The 22,457-nt window shown below is 47.8% G+C and overlaps 1 protein-coding gene across 1 annotated transcript in view; it reads right to left on the bottom strand.

Annotated features, from left to right (window-relative positions):
* Positions 1–12,020, bottom strand: part of NCKIPSD (NCK interacting protein with SH3 domain) — a 94,923-nt gene extending 82,903 nt beyond the window's left edge. Inside the window, exon 1 of the mRNA XM_039481641.1 lies at positions 11,785–12,020. Coding sequence (XP_039337575.1) covers positions 11,785–11,955 — 171 coding nt within the window. The 5' untranslated portion in view covers positions 11,956–12,020. The remainder of the gene's footprint in view (positions 1–11,784) is intronic.
* Positions 12,021–22,457: the final 10,437 nt, after the last annotated feature.

The raw sequence follows: 22,457 nt of genomic DNA, 5'->3' as shown, positions 1-22,457 counted from the left end.
GAAGGATCAATTAAAGGGACAGGAGAACCAGGAGAAGACAGTCACAGAATGCCAGTGACAAGATTTCAAGAAGAGCATGGTCATCTGTGTCAAAGGCAGTTGACCGGTCAGGAAGGATGAGGATGGGGTGGTAATTCTGAGAGCCAGCTATGAAAAGGTCATTAGAGACTTTGACAAGAGCAGTTTCAGTGACATGTCGGGGCAGAAGCTGTACTAGAGAGAGAGTTCAGGATGGAATTTGGGGGAGAGGGACTCCACAGAGCAATCGTAGACAGCGTGTGCATCAGGCTTTGAGATGAAAGGGAGAAGGAAGATGGGGTGGTAGCTGGAGAGGCAGGTGGGATCGGGTTGTTTTTTTAAGATGAGAAAGACTAAAGCTTGTTTGTACTGAGGGGAAAGAACCAGAGGAGAGTGAGAGGTCAAGGAAAAGAGTAAGGGAGGGGATGATAGTGGGTGAGAGAGTGATCAGGAGATGGGATGGGATCACTGGGGCAACAGCGAGGTTATAGAATATGAGAAACTTCTGCATCTGTCACAGGGGAGAAAGGCAACAGTTGTAGGAGAGGAAAGGAAGGCAAGCCAAGGGACTTATAAAATTGACAAAATATGGTGTCTTAGAAAAACAAACCATCAGAGATCCTATGTGGAGAGAGAATTGGAGGCGGGAGGAAGGGAAGGTTTGAGAAGTAGGTCAAAGGTGGCAATTGTGAGCATGGGACTCAATTAAGCTGAAAAGTACAGCTACTTAGCAAGAAAGGTGGCATAACTGAAGAGAGGAAGTCAGTCTGGTGATACAATTTCTGCCAGAACTGCTCAGCAGCCCAAAAGCAGGAGTGGCAGAAGCGGATGCTGGGGGTGAACCAGGTCTGGAGGTTGGCAGAGCAAACCTTGTAAAGGGAGAGAGGGACAACAGAGTCAAGGATGGTGGAAAGTAAAGCACAGAGAGAATAAAAAACTATATCATAGAATATCAGGGTTGGAAGGGACCTCAGGAGGTCATCTAGTCTAATCCCCTGCTCAAAGCAGGACCAATCCCCAGACAGATTTATGCCCCAGATCCCTAAATGGCCCCCTCCAGGATTGAACTCACAACCCTGGGTTTAGCAGGCCAATGCTCAAATCACTGAGCTATCCCTCAATGGAAGAAAGTAAGAGACAGCAGGAAGGAGAAGGATGAGAGCATACAAGAAGTCATCAATGCTGATGGAATGGAAGTCACAGACAGGGCATGCGGGAGGTGCTGATGGGCGATGCTGAAAGAGACCAGGAGAGAACTGGACAAGGGGAATGGGGCAGCAGAGAGATTAGAAAGAGCAGTGCTTAGCAAAGATCAATCAAGTGAGCAGCCCTTCTGGTGAGTGGGACAGTTGAACTAGGGAAGCAGGTTGAATGAAGAGGTGAGGATGAGAAAACATGCAGCTAAGGCATTGGATGGGTCATCAACAAGGACGTTGAAATCCCTGAGGATGTAGGTGGGACACTGAGGAGAGGAAGAGTGAGGGCCAGGAATTGAAATCAGAGAGAAAGCTGATGAGGAGGAATTGGGCAAACAGTGAATGACAGTGACATGGAGGGGGAGAGAAGAGAAAAGTCAGGTTCAGTGCTGTTCTAATAAGAAAGAGCAGCAAGGGGAAGAGAGAGAGAGGGGAAACCTAACATCCCCACCATGATCTGACACAAGGGAGGGAGCATTAGAGGAAGAGAGGCCTCTGTAAGGGAGGACAGAGGAAGAAGCAGTGTCAGACAAAGGGAACTAGATCTCAGAGCCAGGAACTTGACGGAGCGAGATATGAATCAGTCATGGATGGCTATGGTTTTAAAAGAGGGAGTGGGCCTTCCAGAAAGAGAAAGGGAGGAGGGAGGATAGGCGTGAGGTCAGGAACAGCAGCATAAGAGGGGTGGGAATGGGTGTGGAAGGTACAGATGAGATGGAGAAAGAGCCAGATTGGGGCAAATGTCACCAGGGGTGAGGAGGAAGGTGTGTTGATGGGAGGAGAGAGGGAGATTGGGATGGGGATGGAAAAAGGAGCTGGTTTAACTTGCGGGAACTGTAAAGGGGAGAGGGCAACAAGGAAGGGAAATGGAGTCACTGGGGGGAAGAGAGGGAAGAACAGAAGCTGTGATGGGGCATGGTGAGAGCAATGCATGAGTGGCAGACGGGTAAGATTACATTAAAAAAAGCAGAGAGTGAAGGTTTTCATTCCATGCTTTCCACTAATGCGATCACTGCAAATCTGCAGCAACAAATCTAATATTTCAAAGGCATTCATGAGATAGGATTTGCTTGGATAGGATTTGCCACTCCAGGTCAGACTAGTGGTCAATCAAATCCAGTGTCTTGACACTAGCAGTGGCCAATACCAGATGCCTCTAGGGCAGTGTTTTTCAACCTTTTTGATACCAGGGACCAGCTTACTGCCTTCCTAAACTGTGTCACAGATGTCTCAGGACCAGCACCAGTCCATGGACCAGTCAATGAGAAACACTGCTCTAGAGAAAAGTAGTAGCCCCTCCCTGTAACAGGCTTGCCATTTCAGAGTCATATAGGTAGTCAGCAACACAGGAGAACCCTATAATAGACTGATTGCCACAATACACCGATCCAGGGCTCAGGGATTGCAACACTAGCCTTCTTAACCAAGTGTCACTAGTAGTTCATATCTTACTGGAATCTTCAGTTCTTCACAGCTTATAAATACCTTCAGGGTAACCTTAAGAGGAAGGATAGAAATTATTCAATTTCAGAGACAGCAGGACAAAAAGGAATAACCAGAAACTAAAGGAGAAAGAGTTCCGGTTACATATTAGGGAAACATTTTTAGAGGTAGTTGGTGGGTGGAGGCTCCCTGATTGCAGTGATATTAGAAGATACTAGATAAAATGCTTTGCAGTCTACACAAATACAACACTGTTGCTGTGTGCTAGTGGATTGCTGCCTGCCACCCCAGAGTTGGCTGAATGTCAACAATGCACAACAGTGGGATATGGGAGGGAACATTTTAGCTGAGAACATGGAACCCATATTTTTCCATGCTAGGAAGGATAAAGGACTGAGGTGACCATGCCAGGATTGAAACTTATCCCCAGGAAGCTAGGTGTTTGAAACCTGATGCTTGGATCTCTGGCCACTAGGGCTAGGTAAGTATTAGTAAGAAGGCTGAAGCAACTATTCTCTACTTTATTCTCCAAGGAAGGAGAAGTTAGCCTTGCAAACTCCAGTGTGTCAGATTCTATGTACCAAGTGACCTTTTCTGGACTTGAGGTCTGGATACTTCCAGTGTCAACTCCATTGTCCCCTCTGCTGGAGAGTAGGCGGTCTTCTAGAACTGTGGTGGTACAATCCAAACCTTCATAGGCTGGAAGCCAGAACTTGGAACAGTTCCAGATTCCCATTAAGTAATTTCACATCTCACCAGGATGATGATAACATATGGGCTCTTTAACCCAGAGAAAGGACCCTTGTTATTCGTTACACTCAGCCTTCTCCCCTATTCAGCAGCCACTCTCCTCCCTGATAAAAAGAATAAAACCCCTGCTCCAAAGGAAGCTTTTAAAAATGAATTTTTTACTACTTCATATAAAACTTCAAAAGGCTCATCTTCTGTAATGAATGACTGTCTCCAACTGAAAAGTCAGGCTCCAATTTAATCTCCATATTCTTCTCCTGCTCAGAAACCACTTAAGTGTCACCCATGCAGTTTGTGACGAAAACTAAACCTCCTGCCAACTGGCTCCCTCTCATTTAATCAGAAGATACGAAGCTTTTGTGTTGATGATTTCACTACGACAGCATCTGCCTGGCATTAGCTATTAGCAGTGTTTGTCTCTGCTATGTCAATAACTCAAGGCAATTATCTTATGTGCCATTACTGGACGGCTCAGTGTCGGGTACAGATTCTCACTTGTTTGATCAGCAGCACCTGTTAGCTTTGTCGTTTGTTACAGTTTTGCTTGCTAATATTGCTATTTCAGAGTCTGCCAGCACCACTGTGAAATCTCTATTTACAGTTTAGAGCTCAACCGAGGCTTCACATATAAGGTCTAAATTCAAGCAAGAAACTATTTCTGCTTCAAGTTCTGTGCTAGTTCTTATGCAAAAGTAGGAGTAGGCCCTTTATCTTTCCCTCAGGCCTGATCTACCCTTAAAATGTATACCAGAAAAGGTATGTTGATTAGGGGAATGATTTTTTTAAAAACCAGAATAGCCATGCCAGTATAAGCCCTAACATAGATGCAGTTTATAAGGGCAAAAACGTGCTTTTGTCAGTATAGCTTATGTCTCGGAGACCTGGCATAAACTGTGCCAACAGAAACACATTTATGCCAGTATAAGCTACATTTATGCTAGGATGGTTTGCCAGTATAGCTCTATATACATAGGTATGCTGGCAAAACTTTTCAAGTGTAGACAGGGCCTTGTTTATTTTTTGGGAACCTATCACTAGTATTTACCCCTCAAACCACTGAAACACTCTTTACTAATCCATAATATAGCCAACACAGAACTACAGCAGTGAAAAATTTATAGAAATATCAACAGCAATTAAATGTTTTTTAAGCAACCTGCCGTTAACTGCAGTCAGCTGCAACATCCAAATCACACCAGGCACCATGCATTCTTCCCTTTGCTTAGCCCACAACGTATTTTCTAAAGGCATCGGCTGTCTCTAAAAGGAATTTGCTTCTACATTTGAGTCTCCCTATTTCATGGCAATACCATTGAAATTATTGAGATTAAAGTAGAAAATGTCAGCAATTTTGTAAGTGGAGGATACCAACAAACTAGAAACTCTACTCCTGTACTCGCTGGCAGCTTATGAAGAATACGTTTAGAAGAGTTGTTTTTAGTATGAACTGCGTGTTCTTCCCAAAGAAGTTAAGGTATGAATTTTCCACCTGTGTTATAAATAAGGGAGAAGCCTGAAAATAAGAGATGACTTAAAAAGAAAGGTACCTTATATACTCATTCATAAATTGAATATTTGTGGTAAAAATGCGACACATCAAAGAGCAGCGGTTGGCTTATAAACAGATCCACCAAAATTTGATGATTTTTAACTCTATGGAATCATTGAATTGAGTACCTAATACATTGTCCTTTTGTTAACCTGGAGCATCCACAGGCATGGAGCCCCTCAGCTCCTTGTGGCCACAGTTGGACGTTCCCAGCTAATGGGAGCTGCGGGAAGTACTTCCCACAGCTCCCATTGGCTGGGAATGACAAACCGCGGCCACGGGGACCTGAGGGGCTCCATGCCTGTGGAAGCTCCAGGTAAACAAAATGTGCCAACCTGCCAGCCCATTACCCTGACGGGCCAGGAGCCAAAGTTTGCCGACTCATTTATTGATGTCAATACTGCAGCCTTTTAAAGTTGAAAAGCCTTTGTTTAGTGGACTAGATTGGCTTGAAACGAATACTAAAAGAGCAGTGCTGCAGATCTGCATGACATTTGACCCATGCATTTCACAAAATGCTACACCTTACAAGCCAATCAGAAAAATACAATGAGCAATAGTACTAAAACACTGGTGTCAGTATGTTATTGTGTAATTTGATCTCTTCATGCATTTCTACCAATGGACCTCGTAAGTCTCGAGCCAATATGAAAATATAATGTGCAGAATCGATGGAATCTCTAATAAAATTTAAATAGTCTATCGTCACAGACATGCCAATCTATAGGGCTGCTTTGAAACAAACAAAGAACAATAATAATTTGACAGTGATAAAGCAGGTGACATTCCTATATAAAGTCCTACAAAATCTATAACTATAATAATAATCTATTTTCATACTAGTATTTAAAATGAATGGTGAAATCAAGAGAAAATGTCTACTTATCACGCAGAGTTCAAACTTAAAGTTGTTAGATATGCAGAAGCAAACAATAATTGCACCACTGCTGGTGAATTCTGTATCAATGAGAAGCAAGTAAGAGAATGGCAAAAAAATAAAAACAGTAAAAGACATGCCAAGAAGCAAGAAAAAGTGTCCAACGAGGTGCGCTTCAATTTCCTGAGCTGGAGAAAGATCTCAATAATTGGGCTGTTGAATGTCGACAAAATGGGTATATTGTCAGTAGAACTGGAATTCGTCTGCATGCTCTCCAAATGTCAGAAGACGACAAACACAAGTCAGTAAAGCCATCAATGTTTGTTGCATCAGCGGGTTGGTGTACTCGCTTCATGAACCGTCATGGTCTCTGTCTTCGTCAGCGAACAAAGATAGAGCAAAAGCTGCCAAGAGGTCTGGAAGAAAAAAATAGAATCTTTCCAAAGATTTATTATAAAATATTGAAAGGAATATGTATTTGAACTGTCACAAATAGGAAATATGGACAAAACACCAATGACATTCGATTTCCCGAGAACAGAACGGTAACCCGTGTTGATGAAAAAACAATTTTAATTAAATCCACTGGCCATGAAAAAAATCCATGTTACGGTGGTTTTATCATGTTTGGCAAATGGATCAAAGCTCCCTCCTGTTATTTTTAAAAGAAAAATCTTGACTAAAACATGAAATTTCCTGCTGGTGTCACTGTAAGCGCACATGAAAAGGGATGGATGGATGAACGTGGGACTATTGAATGGCTGGAAAAAGTGTGGAATAAGAAACCAGTAGCACTTTTCAAGAAACCTGCTATGCTCGTTTGAGACATGTTCAGAGCACACAAGATGGAGGTGGTGAAAAATGTGTCCAAAAATATGAAAACTACTTTGGCTGTAATACCTGGAGGCTTAACTTCAGTTCTACAACTGCTTGATGTCTGCCTGAACAAACCCTTTAAAGACAGGCTACGCAAAATGTGGTCTGAATGGATGTGCTCAGGCATGGCGAAGTTGACAAAATGCAGGAATCTTATGAAGCCCGAAATCAATCCCTTCGCCCAGTAGATCAAGGATGCATGGGTGTCCATTCCCTCGGAAATGATCGAAAAATCATTTTGGAAATGCTGTATCAGCAATGTACTCGACGGGTCAGAAGATGATGCCATATTTGATGATGACACAACAGAAGCTGATGATGAGAAGGAATCTGAGTCTGAAAACGACACTGCCGACATCAACGATGACAATGCAGGTGCAGCTGTGACTGAAGCCGAGTTTAGTGAACTGTTTGGTGAATCAGAGACTGATTCAGACTTTGAAGGATTTTAAGACTTTTTAAAGTCTCATTGTTCTAAGTTACTTGTTTTAAATATCTATTTACTGATTTTAAATACTGACTGTAATTTTGAAGGTGAATACATATTTGTTCAGTTATTATAACAGGTTTTTCGTTAGATTACATTAAAATAATTCTAGCAAAACTTTTGAGTGTTTCTTGTGACACCAACTTTTAAAACGTAACAGAGGTCGAAAAACTTTGGCTCCCGGCCCATCAGGGTAAGCTGCTGGCGGGTCAGGACGTTTTGTTTACTTGGAGCATCCGCAGGCATATAGAGCCTCTCAGCTCCCAGTGGCCGCAGTTTGCTGTTCCCAGCCAATGGGAGCTGCGGGAAGTGGCAGCACTTCCCACAGCTCCCATTCGCTGGGAACAGCAAATCGTGGCCACTGGGAGCTGAGAGGCTCCATGCCTGTGAACACTCCAGGTAAACAAAACGTCCAGGCCCGATAGGGGCTTACCCTAAGAGGCCAGGAGCCAAAGTTTGCCAACCCCTGAAATATAGGGTTGGTTTATGAAAGGGTCATATAGTTTTTGCTATTTTTATCTATCCATCTTGGGGGGTCAGCTTCTAAACAAACGGGCTAATGAATGTGTATATACGGTAATTCTCCTGGTACAGACAGTGCCAGGGAAAACTCACCTGCTCTTTGCAAAGGTTCCCCTTTGACATTATTTTAATTTCCTTCCTCTGGGAAGCATTAGCAGTATGAGATGTTTACTTCTTTTGACTGTGATTGTCGTGACATGTACTGCTTACCAACAATCTGACTGCACTATTAATGAATCTGCTGACTTATGTTTGCAATGGTGACTCCTTCCCGTTGGTGACATGCTTTCTTTCCCTGCTCAGTACACATTGTCACTAATCATTAGCTTCATTATTCTTGTAGTGATCATGGTGACATTAATTACCTCTCAGCATCTCGTCATTAATTAGCATCAAACTTTTTAAATAGAGATGTGGTACGACTTATTTGCATTCTTGTCTCAGACAGTCCACTGAATTGTTTAAAGCAAAGCTTCAGTCAGAAAAAGTTTTTTCCATGTCAGTTCTACTTGGTTAACTGATAAAAGCAAATTTTGACTCCAGACAGCTCTGAAAAGCTGACCTGAAAGCACTATATCACATCACTGAATGAGAGGCAGTCAAAACAATTAAGTATTGTTATAACGACAGAGCAGCCATTTGAATTTTATTCTGCCTCATTCATCATCAGCGTGATCACCAGTCAAGTTCTGGCTCCAGAATCTTTATTGTCAAATACAGAGGTGGCAGAAAACCCCCCATGCTATTTCCTGGTAACAGGTTGAAATGGCAGTTAGGAAAGTCAGGTTTGAACTAAAGGAGAACAAATATGAAATACCAGAAGCCATTTTCATGGCTTGTCATAACCCTGCTTTCATATTCATTTTAAAATTAGTTATTAATATTAAATGTCTCAATGTCTCTATCCCATGCTATAAGGTGATATGCAAGTTTTGCTTTACAAATGTAAAAATGCTTGCTCTGAACCTGTGAAGCCAGTCATGGGGAATGGTCCACTGTCCATCAAGAAGGACCATTAAAACTAAATGGGCCACTGTGGAACATCAGGATACAAAGCCTTGCTTAATGTCCCTCTGAAACTCATGAAGGTGCTACGAGCAGGAGATCAGCTTGAATGCTGGAAGAAGGGGATAAAATAAGAATGCAAGAAAATGTTCTCTCTCTCATTTGCTGTTTGATTCTTACAGGGCTGGAGCTATGAAACAGAAGCAAAAAGGTCCTAGGTCAACCTGGGTTAGCCCTAAAAGGCATTCAGTGCTGACAGGTGACTACAACTCTAATCGTTTAAAACCATAGACTAACTAATTTGTGTATACAGGTTTGCCTGCTTTAACCTGTAAATAACTCTAATTTCTTTTCCCTGGTTAATAAATCCTTAGTTTACTATAGGATTGGCTACAAGTGTTTTTGGTGTGAGATCTGAGGTACAAACGGACCGAGGGTAAGTGACTGATCTCTTGGGACTGGAAACAACCTGAATCTTTTGTGATCTTTGGTGTACAGAAACCAACTATCACTAAGTCCAGATTGCCTGGGTGACAAGATAGACTGGCGTACCCAATGGGATTGTCTATGACTCCATGATAAGATTGTTCCAGTGCTTCAGGAGTTCACATTTGTTACTGGATTGGTGAAATCTAATTATAGAACATATCACCAAGTCACTGAACTTATTTAGAAACAAATTTACTATTTTTATCACAAGATTAGAGCTATCTGAAAATCACCAGCATATTAGAATAAATTGGCTTCTATTGACATTCTGGGCTGTATTTTCTCAGGGAAACCAAAAATGTACCTGCAACGTGTGTACTTCTATACAGAAGTATTTGGTGTATGCAATTTAGAGATATTGTAGACCTCACTGTAAACCCTGGGATTAGTAGGATAAAAAGCTTGACCCAAACTGTACATATAACAAGAGTATTGCAGGATCCATGTTTTGCCCAGGAACCCGCCATTAAAACATGCCGTCACACCGTAAAAGAGGGCATACAGTTTTATCTTCTACAGCACCAACAAAAACGTATGGGTTATCCTTGCTGTTGTGATTACCACATGAGCCCTCATCACTCTGACTCCTATTAGGGTTGGAGGAGTCTGTCCTCTTATTTTCTATAAATTACTAATGTCACTGACTTAACTATAATTACTGCCCCTATCATTACAGCTGGTTGTTCTTAGCTTCTCCTCCAGCCCCCTCATCAGTGCTGGGACAGGCCTGTTATTAGCCCTTGTATTACTCTCTACATTAGTGGAATGGGTGTGATTGCTGATCTCCTGCTAAACATTCTCACTTATACACAGTAGTAGCTGTGAATAGTCATTCTCAAAGCAATTCTCTGCACATCTGCTCTAACACATAGATTGTGATAGCTGCATAATTTAAAAGCAACCCACACTGGTAACTCCAGATGTTATAAGCCGCACACAGCCTACCATCCACTCACTCATAGCCTCTGAGAGTAGACTAAGTATATATGTAGTCTCACCAGTGTAGGCCTTGTGAACTTCTCCTCCTCCGGCTCTCTGATGAGTGCAGGTGATAGAGAACTAGCACATCACTTCTTCTCCCATACTGATGCCCCCCCCGACTCCCTTGTCTTCTCACCAGTAACCATTATATGTAGGGCCCAACACATAACCTGTGTCCTTAGAGTGAAGTCCCATATCTCTTCTCTATGGTCCTGATCTACAGAAGTTCAGTGCACAGCTCACATCACCAGGTCAATGCTTCCTGGTCCTTGACCACCAAAACGTCCAAAGTGTCACCTCAGCAAGATGCAAGAAGCCCATCTCTCCAGGGTAGAGGTCCTCATACCTGCCCTTAGCCTCATGATCCTATATTGCTGCAGATAAGAGTCACATCTCCCCTGGGCAGTACAAGCTGATCCAAGAACTTCATGACTATCATTTGACACAGCCTCTCTGGGGACCAGGAGGCCTGTGCACAGACTTTCTTGCTACTATAGCACCCCATGACTTGTAACTTTTGAGGGAAGAGGCTGGCACATAGCCCTTCCCCAGAAGATATACCCTCTAAAGCCTGCACTCCAGAAGTTCAGATCACAGTCAGTCTCTGATGTACAGTCTCCCTGTTCTTCATGCTAAGCCCTGTCCTACAGAGGTAAAAGGCCACGCTTCATCCTCTGATGTGGGACAGCCAGGATAGTGCCCAGCCCTGTACCCCCCAACTGCTAGTCTGCAGCCACCGCAGGAGAGGGTCCCCTACACAGCCTGTAGTGTCTCCCCCCCCCCACACACACACACACAGCCCGCCCACACCCAGCCTGTAGTATCCTCCCCATCCCCATCCCAACACAGCCTGGCCTCCCCACAACACAACCTGTCCTCTCCCCCCTCTGCCCGGCCCCCTAACACAACCTGTCCTCTCCCCCCTCTGCCCGGCCCCCTAACACAACCTGTCCTCTCCCCTCCCCTGGCCCCCTCACACAACCTGTCCTCTCCCCCCCGGCCCACCCCCGGCCCCCTAACACAACCTGTCCTCTCCCCCGGCCCCTCTGCCCGGCCCCTAACACAACCTGTCCTCTCCCCGGCCCCTCTGCCCGGCCCCTAACACAACCTGTCCTCTCCCCGGCCCCTCTGCCCGGCCCCTAACACAACCTGTCCTCTCCCCCGGCCCCCTCTGCCCGGCCCCTAACACAACCTGTCCTCTTCCCCCGGCCCCTCTGCCCGGCCCCTAACACAACCTGTCCTCTCCCCCGGCCCCTCTGCCCGGCCCCTAACACAACCTGTCCTCTCCCCGGCCCCTCTGCCCGGCCCCTAACACAACCTGTCCTCTCCCCCGGCCCCTCTGCCCGGCCCCTAACACAACCTGTCCTCCCCCGGCCCGCCCCCGGCCCCTAACACAACCTATCCTCCCCCACGTCCCCTCTGCCCGGCCCCCAACACAGCCTGTCCTCCCCGGCCCGTCTCCCCAACACAGCCCGGCCCCCTCTGCCTGGCTCCCTAACACAGCCCGGCCCTCTCCGCTGGGGAAAGGACGCTACTGCCGCCGCCACGAAGCACCGAGCCCATCTCCCCGGGCCCCGCCCGCTGCCCTGACCTGCAGCCGCTGCAGGTAGGAGGCCGGCGCGTAGCCCGTCTCCCCGGAGCCCGCGCGGGTCACCAGCCACCAGTGCTGGTTGCTCCGCTCCAGCAGCAGGAAGGTCTCCCCCGCGGCGAGGGGCAGCGAGTTGGGCTCGGCGGAGCGGAAGCTGTACAGGGCCCGGTACATAGCGGCGGGCGGGCGAGCGGCCGGCGACTCAACGCGGCCCTCAGCTGCCGGCTCCTGATGTCAACACGGACCCACCCACCAGCGCGCCGCGTCATCCATGACTAATGACGTCATCGCGTAGCCCCGCCTCCTTGCCTGCCCCTTCTGTTAGACGTGAGCGCTCCCTGGTGGGCCCGCCTGGCGAGTCCGCTGGACCGCGCCCCGCGTGACTCTTGCCGGGGCAGCCCCCGCCGCAGCGGGCATCCCCTCCCCGCTGCATGGCTCTTGCCCCCCCCGCAGCGGGCATCCCCTCCCCCTGCACCCCCCAACGGGGCATCCCCTCCCCTTGCATGGCTCCGGGCCCCCCCCGCAGCGGGCATCCCCTCCCCCTGCACCCCCCAACGGGGCAGTCTCTCCCCGCTGCATGGCTCCTGCCCCCCTTGCATGGCTCCTGCCCCCAACGGGGCATCCTCCCACCTGCATGGCTCCTCTCCCCGCATGGGACCGCGGCAGCCCCTCCACCCGAGTAGTTCCTCCCCCAACAGGGCATCCCCTCCCCCCTTCCCTGCATGTAGCTTCTCCCCCAGGTCATTACTGTGTTCCGTCCCCCCTCCCCCGGCATATGCCATTCTTCCCGTACCACATCACTCCCATCTCCTCCTGCAAGTCACATAATACCTCTGCCACCCCATTGCCCCCTCGCGGCATATAAACCCTTTGCTGCGTGGCTACCATTGCCTTTCCTCTGAGAACATCCCCACACTGAATCACTCTCGCTGATTGCCCCCCTCCCTGCCTCCAGTATCAAGCCACCATTCCTCACCCCAGCTCCCTATGTGACTCCAGTCACCGCAGGGTGTTGTAGAACCATGATTCTGGAATGTGGACATGAGTTTTATAAAATACACAGGGGTGGATTCCACCCCCTTTATGCTGCTCCGGCAGTGTAATGGGCCTATAAGAGCCCCTGGGGGAACTACATGGTGCAGGAGTAGCATAGGTCTGACATATGTTGCCCTATGCTCCCCCAGCACCTTGCCACCCTTAGGGTAGGGGCGAAGGTGGGAGGGGCAGGAAGAGTGAGGCCACAGCACTTTGGCTATTTTGAGATGCAGAACACCCCATTGGATGCCCACTAAGCTACTGTAAGTTAGAGCATCCCCCCACGGTTGGGGACAAATATTAGGATGCATACAGCATGAGATAGGGAATAATACAGAAAAAAAATACAATACCATTATGTAAATCAAAGGTTTACTCTGGTCTGGAATACCCTGTGCAGTATTGATCACCACATCTCAAAAAGACTACTGCAGAATATTGCAGGTTCAGTGCAAACAAGGAGAGTGATCAAGGGGCTAGAAAAACGCATGCAGGAAGAGAGCTGGAGAAGATTGGGATATTTACCTTAGAAAGGAGATGAAGAAGAGGGGACATGATAGACGTATATATCATTACAGACATAACAGTGATGTTAAAAGAACATTAATAAAGTTAATTCAGCCCCCTTGTGCATCTGCCATTGCGATACAGTCTTTAATTACATGATCAAACACTATTTTGTCCACTGGACCCCTGCCTCATTTAGTTCATAGGCTGGAGGCACAGTGCTCACTGAATGAGCTGCTAGTCAATATTTGTCTTTTCCTTGTTCAGTTGTGGCCCTAGGCTTTATTTACTGCATGTTATGCAAACCTTGCTCTAAGACCGATGTATTAGTTTCCTCATGGGTTTTTCTATAGTACTCATCACTATAGCATCTGAGTGCTGCACAAACATTAATTTATTTTCACAACTGCCTTGTCAGATGATTGGGTATTACTATCCCCATTTTACAGATGGGCGCTGAGGCACAGAGAGATTAAGGTCAAAAGTAGAGCTGAGCAGATGGATACAGGATTTTCTGTTCTGTTCAAAAGTCCGGGATTTTGAGAAAAAAAATTCCTTAGCAGAACAGGAGGGAAAAAAATCTCAGAAGTTTTCATAGAATGGCTGCATGGCCAGCAGCCTGCCTGCCACCTTGGAGGGCAGCCCAGGAAGCTGGCCACTCACCTCCCTGAGAAGGTGAGGGTCCCTGGGTTCCACTTCTTTGCACAACGCACAATTAATCTGTGCAACTCACTGCCAGAGATTGTCACTGAAACCAAGAACTTGGCCTAATTCAAAGAGGGATTGAACATTTATATGGATAGGAAGACTATCCAGAGTTATTGTAGTAAAAATAAAATAAAATAAAATGAAGCAGGGATATAACACTTCTTACTTTAGCATTGAAGTCAACCTCTAACCATAACAAGTAGGGAACTGGCCTAGTTGGAATTAGGGTCTGATTCAGTGTAGCAATTACTATGTTCTGAAATCAGTCTCTCACCCATTATACCCAGGCAGGGGGCTGCTGTCAGGTACATTTAGGAAGTAATATTGTGTAATATTGCAGGAGTCTTATCATTCAATGACAACATTAGAATTCACAAAATCACTTAAAATGAGACAAAGTTCAAAGAACAATGACCAGCAGCAAACAATGCAAAAAATACAGTGGAAATGAAGCAGTCTTTGGTTTGATGAATACCCAGCAGAGGGCAGTAAAGATTCATGAAACAATCAGGTCATGGTTCATTGTCAGTTTTCTGTACAGGTACTTTAGAATGCAATGGGCCCAACTGTGTCCCGAGAGTCACACAATGGAGTTAACCAGAAGTGTATAAGCAGATTAGAGGGTGAGACTGGGTCTAGTACATCAAAGCAAACCCGTGCCCTTTGGTTTATTCCCAGTGTTGAGCCTCCTATTTAATTTCCCACTTCATACGCGCATCCCAATTCTTTTGCCTCTTATCTTCATCTCCTTTGCATGCTCCCTTGCTTTGAGCCTTCTACGATACTGGCCCCTGTAACAAACAGTCTCCCTGACCGATATCTCCTTCAAATCCTTTCTTAGAAGCCACCTCTTTAAACAGCCCCTTCTCATCATTAATAATCCCAACATACTCCCTCTCCTATCTGCTGCATTGTCTTATTGGTTGCAATGTTGTTGCAGCTGTGTTTGTCCCAGTATATGAGACAGACAAGGCGGGTGAGGTAATATCTTGTATTGGATCAACTTCTCTTGGTGAAAAAGACACCAAAGTTGTCCAATAAAAGATATTACTTCACCCCCCTTGTCACTGTCTGTATTGTCTTATTCGCACAGTAAGGACTTGGTTTGCACAGCTTCTTACTGGCCTCCATGGGATTTTTGGGTGCTCAGCAACTTACATGGTAGGGAACATGTACATTAACTTCCCTATAGGACTAAGGTGATGATCACTGCAGGGGCTCTAGATGTGCTCCAAGTCACTACCGAACCATGTAAAGGAGAATTGCTTTTAGCCACTAACTTTTAAAAGACACCAGATAATCAATTAAAGGCCAAGAACCTCATTCAGGCTTTTGCTACCTCTGATGCTTTACAGTTTGAGATGCGGGAAATTGCCCCAGTTTGACTAAGTAGGTTTCCAAATGGATTGAGTGAAATGGATGCCGTGCACTCACCCCTCAGGTGTGAAATCTTCACTTGGTTTCCGAGTGCCTTCTATTGACTTTCTTAAACCAGCTTAAGAATGTCCAGATGAAGGGGCTGCACTGATTTAATTACATCAATTGGGAAACTGATTTAGTGCAAGTTGTCCGTGTAGATCAGCCCTGAGTCAGGCCTGGTCTACACTACGCGTTTATATCAAATTTAGCAGCATTAAACCGATTTTATGCTGCACCCATCCACACAACGAAGCCCTTTATATCGATATAAAGGGCTCTTAAAACCGATATCTGTACTCCTCCCCACCGAGGGGAGTAGCGCTCAAATCGGTATTGCCACGTCGGATTAGGGTTAGTGTGGCCGCAATTCAACGGTATTGGCCTCCGGGAGCTATCTCACAGTGCACCATTGTGACCGCTCTGGAAAGCCATCTGAACTCGGATGCACTGGCCAGGTAGACAGGAAAAGAGCCCTGCGAACTTTTGAATTTCATTTCCTGTTTGGCCAGCGTGGAGAGCTCACCAGCACAGGTGACCACGCAGAGCTCATCAGCACAGGTAACAATGCAGTCTCCTAAGAATTGAAAAAGAGCGCCAGCATGGACTGCACAGGAGGTACTGGATCTGCTTGCTGTATGGGGAGAGGATTCTGTGCTAACAGAACTCCGTTCCAAAAGATGAAATGAAAAAACATTTGAAAAAATTTCCAAGGCCATGATGCAGAGAGGCCACACCAGGGACTCAGGACAGTGCCGTGTGAAAGTTAAGGCGCTCAGACAAGCCTACCAGAAAACCAAAGAAGCAAACGGAAAGTCCGGGGCAGAGCCAAAAACATGCCGCTTCTATGCTGAGCTGCATGCAATTCTAGGGGGGGTCTGCGACCACTACCGCACCCCTGTCCGTGGATTCCGAGGTGGGGGTGGTAATCGCAGCCATGGCTAAGGATTCTGCAGATGGGGAAGATGAGGAGGACGAGCTTGTAGAGAGGACACAACACTCCGTTCTCCCCAACAGCCAGGAGCTTTTTCTCACCCTGACGGAATTACCCTCCCAGCCCTCCCAAGCAATTATCCCAGACAATGAACACATGGAAGGGACCTCTGGTGAGTGTACCTTGTAAATATAAGACATGGTTTAAAAGCAAGCATTTTTTAATGATTAATTTGCCCCGAGGACTTGGGAAGCATTCACGGCCAGTACAGTTATTGGAAAAGTCTGTTAACATGTCTGGGGATGGAGCGGAAATCCTCCAGGGACATCTCCATGAAGCCTTTGCAGAAGGTTTCTGGGCAGCGCTGCTTTATTCCGTCCTCCATGGTAGGACACTTGATCACGCCATGCATGTAGCAAGTAATCTGGTATCATTGCATGACAAAGCCTAGCTGTGTATGGTCCCGGTGATTGCTGGCATTCAAGCAACATCCGTTCTTTATCTCAGGAGAGTGATATCGTTCATGGTAACCTGGTTGAAATTCAGGAATTTAAATAAGGGGACAGAGATGGCCATTCCTACTGGGCTGTTTGCCTGTGGCTTAAAAGAAATCCTTCCCTGCAGGTAGCCAAGCGGGGGGAAGGGGGGGCGCGATTGGCGCTGAGCTTTTCCACGTTTGGCTAGCAGAGATCTTTCCTGCTACCAGCCACACAGTTGCGGGGGAGGAAAGTGGGGTGTTTAGCAGTGATCTTCCATGATACCAGCCACGGGGTGGTTTCTGCTGCTGCACGTTAACAGGAAAGAAGCAGCACTCAACGGGCTTTGCTTGCTATTTGGGAAATGAGGGCGCTGGATAAATGAAGGCTGCAGAAGACGAAAGACAATGGCTTACAATGGCCGCATGCAAGCCGAATTCTGCTGCCCGGACCTGCGTCTGTGATCTGTAACACCAAAGCCGCAGGCACTAAGATGCAAAATGCGACCTTGTAGTGAAAACACATGTGCTATGTAAGGTGAATAGTGTTGTTCACTGTGAAAGAGTATGACCATTGTTCTCTAAAATATATATTTTTAAATACTTCTCTCCCTTTTTTCCCTCCCTCATGCGGCTGCAAATTTTTCAAGCCTCCCTACTCCGTCCCAAAGGCTATCTCAGATAAGGCGACGGAAAAAAAAAGACGCGAGAAGAAATGTTTTCGGAAATCATGGAAGTGACCCGCAATGAAAGAGCTCATCTGAATGAGTGGAAGGACGTGGTAGCAAAGTACAGGAAAGATGCCAGTGACCGTGAGGACAGGAGGGACGAACGTGAGGACAGGAGAGATGCTTGAGATGAGAGGAGAGATGCTCGAGATCAGAGGTGGCGGCAGGAAGATCAGCGGTGGCGGGATGCAACTCTGGGGCTGCTGCGTGATCAAACTGACGTGCTCCGGCATATGGTGGAGCTTCAGGAATGGCAGCAGGATCACAGAGTGCCGCTGCAGCCCCTGTATAACCACCCTCCCCCCTCACCATGTTCCTTAGCCTCCTCACCCGCCAGATGAGTAAGAACGCGTGGGGGGAGGCTCCGTGCACCCGTCCACTCCACCCCAGTGGACAGCCCAACCAAAAGGCTCTCATTATTATGAAATTTTTTTAGTGGCCTTTTCCTTCCCTACTATTCTCCTCCCAAACCCCACCTGGGCTACCTTGTCAGTTCTCTCCCTCTTTTTATAATTAAGTAATAAAGAATACATTATTTTTAAATGAGAGTGACTTTATTTCCTTAGATAGCAAGCTGTGATCGAAGGGGTGTGTGGCTTACAGGGAATGAGTCAATCAAGGGGGGGGGTTCGTCAAGGAGAAACAAACACAACAATCACACTGTACCCTGGCCAGTGATGAAACTGGTTCTCAAAGCTTCTCTAATGCGCACCGCTTCCTGGTGTGCTCTTCTAATCGCCCTGGTGTCTGGCTGTGCGTAATCAGTGGCCAGGTGATTTGCCTCAGCCTCCCACCCCACCATAAAGGTCTCCCCCTTACTCTCACAGAGATTGTGGAGCACACAGCAAGCAGCAATAACAATGGGGACATTGGTTTGGCTGAGGTCTGAGCGAGTCAGTAATGTGCGCCAGTGCACCTTTAAACGGCCAAATGCACATTCTACCACCATTCTGCACTTGCTCAGCCTGTAGTTGAACAGCTGCTGACTACTGTCCAGGCTGCCTGTGTATGGCCTCATGAGCCATGGCATCAAGGGGTAGGCTGGGTCCCCCAGGATAACGACAGGCATTTCAACATCCCCAACTGTTATTTTCTGGTCTGGGAAGTAATTCCCTTGCTGCAGCCGTTTAAACAGAGTAGTGTTCCTGAAGACGCGAGCGTCATGAACCCTTCCCGGCCATCCCACGTGGATGTTGGTGAAACGTCCCTTGTGATCCACCAGCGCTTGCAGCACCATGGACAAGTACCCCTTGCGGTTTATGTAGTGGATGCCCTGGTGCTCCAGTGCCAAGATAGGGATATGGGTTCCATCTATTGCCCCACCACAGTTAGGGAATCCCATTGCAGCAAAGCCATCCACTATGGCCTGCACATTTCCCAGAGTCACAACCTTTCGTAGCAGCAGCTTAGTGATTGCTTTGGCTACTTGCATCACAGCAGCCCCCACAGTAGATTTGCCCACTCCAAATTGATTTCCGACTGACTGGTAGCTGTCTGGCGTTGCAAGCTTCCACAGGGCTATCTCCACTCGCTTCTCAACTGTGAGGGCTGCTCTCATCTTGGTATTCTGGTGCTTCAGGGCAGGGAAAAGCAAGTCACAAAGTTCCATGAAAGTGCCCTTATGCATGCGAAAGTTTCGCAGCCACTGGGAATCGTCCCACACCTGCAACACTATGCGGTCCCACCAGTCTGTGCTTGTTTCCCGGGCCCAAAATCGGCGTTCAATGGCTAGAACCTGCCCCATTACCAGCAGGATCTCCAAAGCGCAGGGGCCCACAGTTTGAGAGAATTCTGTGTCCATGTCCTCATCACTCTTGTTGCCGCTCTGCCGTAGCCGCCGCCTCCTCGCCTGGCTTTGCAGGTCCCGGTTCAGCATTGACTGCATGAGAATGCATGAGGTCTTTAAAACCAGGGGTGGCTCCAGGCCCCAGCACGCCAAGCGTGTGCTTGGGGCGGCACGCCGCAGAGGGGCGCTCTGCTGGTCGCCGGGAGGGCTGCAGGCGGCTCCGGTGAACCTCCCGCAGGCGTGCCTGCGGAGGGTCTGCTGGTCCCGCGGCTCTGGTGGAGCATCCGCAGGCACGCCTGTGGGAGGTCCACCGGAGCCGCAGGACCACTGGACCATCTGCAGGCACGTCTGCGGGAGGTCCATCGGAGCCGGGGGACCGGCGACCGGCACAGCGCCCCCCCCCCCGCGGCATGCCGCTGTGCTTGGGGCAGTGAAATGACTAGAGCCGCCCCTGTTTAAAATGTCCATGATTGCTGTCTTGAGCTCAGCAGGGTCCATGCTTGCCGTGGAATGGCGTCTGCACAGTTCATCCAGGAAAAAAGGCGCGAAACGGTTGGCTGCTGATGCTTTCACAGAGGGAGGGGTGAGGCTGTACCCAGAAGCACCAGCGGCAATGTTTTTTGCCCCATCAGGCACTGGGATCTCAACCCAGCATTCCAATGGGTGGGGGAGACTGCAGGAACTATGGGATAGCTATGGGATAGCTACCCACAGCGCAACGCTCCAGAAAACGACACTAGCCTCAGTACATGGACACACACCGCCGAATTAATGTGCTTAGTGTGGCCACGTGCACTCGACTTTATACAATCTGTTTTTAAAAAACGGTTTCTGTAAAATCGGAATAATCCCGTAGTGTAGACATACCCTCAGTAGGGCTCACACAGAGGGCAAAGACAGAATTGTTTCATGGCAGTCAGAGGACTCCACCCTGTGTCACTGACAGCAGGCTCTGGCCCCATGTGTTTTATTATGGTGAGCCAATTCTCTCTTGGGCAGAAATGTAGGTGACCGATGAACCAAACATTTCCGCTTCTAGGTGGGTTGTGAAAGGGAAAGTGGGTAAGAGGACACTCGTCTGCCATTTAGCCCTTTATATGATCTCACTAGTATTTAAAAAAAAACAGCCAAGATTAAAATAGCCTAATGCACAAGGCCAGGCAACTCCTCAGCCAGGTTTTCCTCGAGAGAGGGCCTGAGCTAATGACAGAATGAGAGCCCGGGGAATGGCCAGAGGTCAGCTTTGTCTCTTGGGAACATTAGACTCTGTCCAGTGCAGACCTACCTATTTCTGTGGAATCTGCTAGGAGCTGGGTTTTGATTGTCATTTTAATGTTTTTTTTTACTTCACTAGTGTGTAAAAGAGGCAATGGGAGAGGAAAGGAGGAATCTGGCTGTCAGATGAAGCCTCCTCTGCATGCAGTGATCCAGTAGGTCAGGCATGGAAGCAGCAAAAATTAAGCAAGTATTTCGTCAAAGCAGCAAAGCTCTTTGAGCACGCAGTTCTGCACTGGATCCCTCCCTGCACCTCTCAGGGTATGTCTACACTTTGAGCTAGGGGTGTGAATCTCACGCTAGCTGAGATTGAGCCAGTTAAAGGGTAGCTGTGACTGCACGGCCAGAGGGAGGGCACATACCCACCAGAGACCCTAGGCACATAGTCAAGGCAGCTAGCCCTGCCTGTTGCTTGTACTGCGGTGGCTACACTCTATTTTAGCACGCTAGCTCGCTGAGAGTTAACGCCTGTGTCCTTGCGCTAGGAATCACACCCCCAGCTCCAAATGTAGACACATCCTCAGAGGGTAGGTCTACCCTGCAATCAGGGGTGACTGCAGCAAGTGTAGACGCACCCGAGCTAACTTTATTCTAGATAGATCAAAGCTAGCTCTAGTAACAATAGCAGTGCAGCAGCAGCAGCACTGACTACTCGAGTGTGCATCCAGGGTCCTGGGAAGGCAGGGCTAGCCCATGCAGCTGCCTGTGCTGCCCTCGCCTGAGTGCAGGGTAGACATATCCAGAGTGATCGGACCTGCCAAGGAGTCACTGTTCAGAGCCTGCCAAGGGGTCACAGATGAAGCAGAACCAACCTTAACACTTGTACAGTACAGTGGTTCTCAACGTTTCCATACCACAACTCATGTTACAAAAGAATAAACCTTTGGGACCCCTGTCCCAGCTAGCCCTCCAGGAAAAGTGGGGGGCCATGATTGCCTGGGCAAGACCTTGGGCGATAATGCTTTACCACTGCTACCGGCAAACAAGGAATATCTCCCTGCCCTGCTCTGAGGGTGGAGTGGGGGGAGCATTGCATCTGTCCTGGCAGTAAGCTTGCAGCCCTCTGGAGGAGGGCAGGGATCTGCTATACCTGCACTCTTTGCTGTTTGTTCTTATTGCTCTCTTACATCTTTCTAAAATGCCTCTCCCTGTCACGTGCACACACTGCGCCCAGAAGCCTCACAAAGGGCCTATAGGACAAAAATAGGAATTTTCCACGAGCCGAACCCAAACTCTCACCTGCTAGCACAACAGCGAGGGGCTTGGATCACAGCTAATTCCCACAGCCCAGGGGCTGTGTGCATGCAAAGGGGGAGAGGGACAAAACCCTTACCTCACATAGCTAGTATAACAAACCCAATCCCAGGGGCGCCCCCTCAGCACTGGGGCATGGAGAAGGGGGTGACAGCAAGACAAGGGAAATTTCCCCCACTGACTGGGGGAGTTCATTTCCCTTTAAAAAACACAAAGAAATGAAATGATAAAGTCTGCACGGATCTCTGCCCAGACCCCAGCCCTCTTCCGACAAAGCTGGATTTCACCCAGACCCCTGCAGGTTCTCCTGCCTTTTCCCAGCACTGCAGATCATCCAGGGGTTTCTGTGTAAATGAAGCTCTGTCCCGACCAGCTCTGGTGCTGGGGAGGCCACAGTGCACCACAGGTAAAGGGCACAAAGCGCTCTGTCAGCAGGCATTTCTGACACCTGACGAGACGATTCCCATAACTGGAATGTTACACTCACTGATTGCAGCCTGTTTAGGAAGGATTGAGTCATAGAAGAGGTGTGTGTGTGTGTTGAGGGTTACATTAAGG

Source organism: Mauremys reevesii, linkage group 7, assembly GCF_016161935.1.
Source record: "Mauremys reevesii isolate NIE-2019 linkage group 7, ASM1616193v1, whole genome shotgun sequence".
Lineage (NCBI taxonomy): Eukaryota > Metazoa > Chordata > Testudines > Geoemydidae > Mauremys > Mauremys reevesii.
Note: the sequence above shows the minus strand (reverse complement) of the source record. Positions and strands in the feature narration are given on the sequence as shown.